Below are 5682 nucleotides of genomic sequence, written 5' to 3' on the forward strand. Positions count from 1 at the left end.
GGAAACTAACTCAGAGGGCAAGAGAAGAAAAAAATGACAAAACTGGCAGAAAGGGTAAGTTCTGCTTTGTGTCATGTGAGGTACGAGAGAAACTTTTCTAACAGAAAAAAGTAAAATCAAAAGAAAACAGTACACTGGTAACCCTCTGGGTGTACAGCAGTCAATCAGCCTGTGAAAAAGAAAGGTCAGGTCTGTTTTACACAACTTACTGAAAATAGCAGTAATAGTTATAAATTAAACACTTCTTAAAACCTGCTACTTTTCCATACCACAAGCCATAGTTACTTGGAGCTCAGTCTGTAAGAGGTTGGCTGCCAACAGAGAGGAGCTCTTAACCCCTGAGGCACAAAAGCATCCCCCACACCTCCTGCAGCCCACCCCTTTTACAAGGTGTGTGGTGAGGGGCTGCTGTGTGGCCTGACCGAGGCACCAGCAACGCTGCATCTTTCTCTCTCTCATACCCATTCCTACAGGTGTGCAGTTTCCAAAGGGAACATTCAATGACTTGAAGAGACAAAGCTACGGAAAGGAAACTTGCCTACTGTCTCCAGAAGCAAAGTCCTGTCTTGAATCCCACTGGCACAGTAGGAATTAGGGGAATAAAGTAATGCACAGAAACACAACAAGATGACTGCTTCCAAGAATTCCTGCTTGACCAAGCAAGGAGACTTGACATTACTGTTACCAAGGTCTACGAGAGCAATAATTTTACCTTACCTGCACACTGAATATAAAGTAGCCACTAACACTTTGCTCTGCAATCACATCCTCCATGGTGCGCAAGGTGGTCCCCAAGTATGAGTTCAGGAGCTGAGTAGGAAGCAGCCCAACTGAAGAAGCCATCAGGTACTTGGAGAGTGACAAATCTGTAATCTGAGTAAAAGAAAGCATTAAGAAACCGAGCATGGCTCCAACACAATCTGAGTGCATAAACAACCAGACTGCCGATCCCACAAGCATCCATGAAAAAAAAAAAAAAAAGAATTAAAGGAAATCATTTCAGAGATTCCTTCACTGAAACTTTCCACTACATGTGAATCTAAGATAATACAATAAAACAGTAGGTGGGTAGTTTTCATTTGGTTTTACTAGGTTTTATTTTGTATCATCTTACCCTACAGAACATTTCTGTGCAAAAGTCATTAACTAAGGATGCAATTACACTGCTCATTGAAGATGTTTATTTCTCCATGGTGAAGGAAGCCCTACAATTTATGAGAATTTGCTTGCAGGAAGAAATTACCAAATGTGGTGTAAAGCAAAAATCTATTTGTTTTCCTTTTTACATGTATGGCAACTAATAAAAGATGTAATTGTTCAGAATGTTGCTGTATTAAATATAATCTACGTAAACAGAATGGCAGATACAAGTTGTCTCTGCAAGGGAAGCTCTGCACTCATTCAGATACATGTATCTATCACTGATCTCTAGCAGCAACAACTACCTACATGGGTATCATTAAGATTCTCTACCAAAGATATTTTATAACACATTTCAATTAATGGACAAAACAGTACACACTGCTACAGCTTTGGTTAGTTTATTTGGGGGGAAAAAAAAAAGTGATAATACTTTGAAGATACTTTCCTCTCTTTGCTGTGAAATTTCTGTCCTGAGTCAGCATGTGGACAGTTTACATGAGAAAAAGTACCCATTGCTGGCTACACTGGTACCAGCAGCCACTGGGAAACACTAAATGCAAAAGCCAAGATACCAAAGGATATTTATGCATGGAAAATGAAAACAGAAGGAAACTATGGGTTAAAATGAGTCTGAAAAGAACGATTTTGAAACAAGCAGTCTAAGGAATTTTCCAGACAATTCAGTTGATCACATAGTAATAAAACATACCCTAATTAAGAACAGCCCCTAACACTGGGAGCCCACATGGAAATTCCTGACCTTGACCGTTTAGTACAATGGTGAAGATGAGAGAATAGCAGCAAAGTTACTCATGTCATCATGCTATTCTTAAAATACACTTGAGTTACAATGAAAGTCACAGTGCTGAATTCTCAGAGCTTTAAGCACCATCAGTGGAAAGTTTTTGGGAAGAATGGCAGGCAGTGGAGGAGGAGAATGCAATGAAGCATAGAGATTAATTCACTGGAACAAGATCCAATAAGCCAGTTGTGAACTTCACACTGCAGATGATAATTCGCAGAGACTGAGACATATATATATATATACATATATATATATAAGCAACACAAATAACACATCATCCTCTGTATACAAGAGTAGTTTAGATTTCTAATGACAAAGAACTGTGCAATTTTGTCAGAACTTCATATTTGACTGGTGCTTTGAAAAAAATGCATTTTTTTTATTATTCATTATACACATTATAGTAATCTGGGCCATGTAATAGGAATGCACAACAGAAACTTCCCATTTGGCCAAGGGCATGAAGGAACTGCTACTAAAAGTCTAAAATACTAACGCTGAGGCAAGAGTGGCCAAGTAGGATACTATCACTAAATCCAATGGAGCTGGGAAACTGTGTGGTGAAACACTGGCACAGGCTGCCCACAGAGGTGACAATCTAGAAACAATCAAGGGGAGGGTGGACAGGCTCTGAGCAACCTGATCTAATTGAAGTTGTCCCTGCTCACTGCAGGGGGGGTTTGATTAGATGACCAGATGACCTTCAAATGTCCCTTCCAACCCAGACCGTTCTCTAATTTTATGATTCCCAAATATAGTTTTAACACTTCCAGGCACTTCTTTAATTTCTGTATATGTATTAAGGACTCTTCGGTTGCAGACAACACATTTGCACGTCTGGATCTGTCCTAAAGCAACTGGACATTCTGGGCCATTAGACAACCTGTTTCCAAACAAAGGGGACGCTGCCAATGGATACACTGGGCTAAAACTTTTGCTTCCCACTAAAATGAGAATCAAGAAGGGGGGGGGAGTGGGGCAATATTTTCAGGTGCCCTTTTAACTCTTGGTTTCCAGGGTTTAGACGTACAGTGGTATCTCTTCCCCCAGAAGCTACAGGAAGTGGACAGCATCCCTATCTAGGAAACCTGAGAAATTTTCAGTAGATCTTACAGCTGTGTCTTTCCTTCTGTGAAACTTTACCCGTTCCAGAACTTGCCAGACTGGGGTCTGCATGGCCAAACTGCCATACAGAGGCTACTAGGACTCTGTTTCTACACAAAGCTCAAGCCAGCAAAAATTAACAGTGAACTGTCAATGCAAGCATGGATACCAACTGTTATAGGCCATACCAATGTATTAAAATACAATTAGGAACTATCTAACCACTCCAGTAACAGAAGTGTTAGTCAGAAATTATCCCACTAAGACTTGGACAGTTTTTGTCCAGTAAAACTTTTGTGCACTCTTTGCAGCTGACACTTCTGGTTCAGTCCTGTAAAAGAATAAATCCTTGTGTCAGGACCTTGCTGGGGGTTCACATGCCTTTGGGGATTGCAGCAGATTTCTCTCCCCTCAACTTCTGAAATCCCACGTTTCAGATCAGGTAGGCTTAGCAACTAAGAGCAAAGGATAATTCTGATGCTCTTTACTTAACAAAGAAAAGAAGAAAAAAAGGAAAAAAAAAAGAGCACAATAACCCAGGTAAAGAATATAAGCCAAGAAAAAATAGTAGCTAGCCACTTTCCAACAAGCAGAGTAAGCAGCCTGCATGCTCCTGCAAAGCAGGCACCTTTTCTCAAGCACTGATTTCATGCTGTGTAAGTCTCGAACCAAAGATGCACGCTTGGAGACATTACTTCTTCCATGCAATTCTCCTCTCAAAGGAGAAAGAAGAAATGTCAGTTCTGATCTAAGCTACACCTGGCACTACAGATAACCAGTTTGCACAAATCCAGCTCCAAGGACCCAGGAATGTGAAGGAGGTGATAACCTGCACACTGGGCCTCCCCGCAGACCTGCCCTCAGAACACCCAGAGCTGCCAAGGGGAGAGGGCTGTGCATGGGCAAACACTCCAGTACGAGCCATCAGCCCACCCTGGCACCACAAGAGCAATAATTAAGCAATTCCCACTCAAAGACAAATGCAAACACGCTTTCAGTTAAGAAGTTTCTAGGTCTCCCAGAAAGGCAAGGAACTGCATTACTCCAGGGCTCCTACTACCAGTGCTTTCCCAAAGAGCTGCAGAATGACCTTAAGAAGCAAGATGTCCAGTCTGGCTGGCGAGAAGCTAAGACATTTGTGTTAATTTTCTTCTTGTGCATTATTTCAGACAATGTAATCCCATCACTAATCAAATGCTAGGAAGCTCTTCCTTCCTTCTGTACATTCCTCTGCAATTCAACCTCCACAAAATCCTCAGCAGATGGTACATGCCACTGAATAAGTGCTTGCAGAAATCCATTAATCTCAGTCCTGCAGATGACCCTTCTGACATCAAGGTTGTACCTTGTCTCAGACCTCATGAGTCACTTCCTTCCTTCCCTCTCTATTAAATATTCTCATTATCTCCAGTTTACTTATAAATATGCACATGGAAAACACGCACAGACCGGACTGCTGGAAAATGAAAGATGTGTAAGTTTTCTTCACTTCACTGTTCTTTTCTCTGCTACCAAGAGCAATGCTTTTCTAATCAATTGCTGAAGTTGCCAGCACAGGGAATGGATAGACGGTTACAGCACACCAAATTCCCCTCCATTTTAAACTTCAGTGAAGCATTAAGTTTCTCAAGTAAGTCAGAAATGACAGCTCAGCCTGCACAGGCAGAATGTGGTATTCTATAAGTAGCTTAAACTCAACTCACGGTGAGGAACCGCCTCGACTTCCCAGATTTGCAAGCGCAACATTTTTATTTTTCAGTAATCTAATAGTTCATATTAAATGTTCTTGGTTAAAAATTGAATACACCATGCTTTATTTGACTGTGCTGCAAAGTAATAAGTCCAGAGCAATAAATGCAACTCAAACTAATTTTAGTAGGCAACATCCAAGTTATTTGGCATACTCAAGAATCAGGTTTCATCTCATTTCCTATCTATTAACACTGAAACCTTCCACTTGGAAAGAAAGTGGTTTAGCTTGCAGTACATAAGAGTACAAAACATTTTAATTTACGGTATCATTTTAATATTGCACTGGCCTGAATGTTCTGTCAAATCGTGTTTCCAACAGAACAGCTGTGCCAGGAAGGAAATTATTTTAACTTGGTAATTCTCTGGTCAGTTTTTCAGATCCAATCCTGCTCTACAACACCTGCTGACTGCTTCAAGTGACACCCACAGGCTGTGAACAACAGAAGCACAAGAGCTCTCCCCATTTTAGGAGAGTCACACTACAGCAGAAGCTTCAAATGCTACATAGGGACCTTGGGCTCTGTGGGGACTCTGCTGCAAGCAGCCTGGGTCTGTGCTTCTTCAGACCTGCAGCAATGTAGGTAAATAAAATAGCTGAGCTTCTTCTCATTCAGAAGAAAATGCTACAGCATTTATATGCAGAGGTTGCGGGTCATGAGACAAGTGCCCCAGTACACACACTTGTATAGACAGTAATTTTAAATCCTTGATGTGTATGTCAACCCTTAAAACATGCGTTCAGTTTCTTCTTAAATAACAGATTGGGTATTCAGTGACCTATTCATTTCAACCAGATGATTTGTCAAAATTAAGTAAGTGCTGCTTAAATAGACTTCTGACAGTGGATAGAAAGTGTTCTGTAAGAAAGTGGCAAACCA

The 5682-nt window shown here is 41.0% G+C and overlaps 1 protein-coding gene across 1 annotated transcript in view; it reads right to left on the bottom strand.

Moving 5' to 3' along the window:
- The window catches only part of TMEM64 (transmembrane protein 64), a gene marked incomplete at its 5' end in the record, with an annotated part of 3674 nt that extends 2801 nt beyond the window's left edge, over positions 1–873 (bottom strand). The window contains one exon of the mRNA XM_008949628.1: positions 718–873. Coding sequence (XP_008947876.1) covers positions 718–873 — 156 coding nt within the window. The remainder of the gene's footprint in view (positions 1–717) is intronic.
- Between the last annotated feature and the right edge of the window lie 4809 nt (positions 874–5682).

Source organism: Merops nubicus, unplaced genomic scaffold, assembly GCF_000691845.1.
Source record: "Merops nubicus isolate BGI_N331 unplaced genomic scaffold, ASM69184v1 scaffold32371, whole genome shotgun sequence".
In the NCBI taxonomy this organism is placed as follows: Eukaryota; Metazoa; Chordata; class Aves; order Coraciiformes; family Meropidae; genus Merops; species Merops nubicus.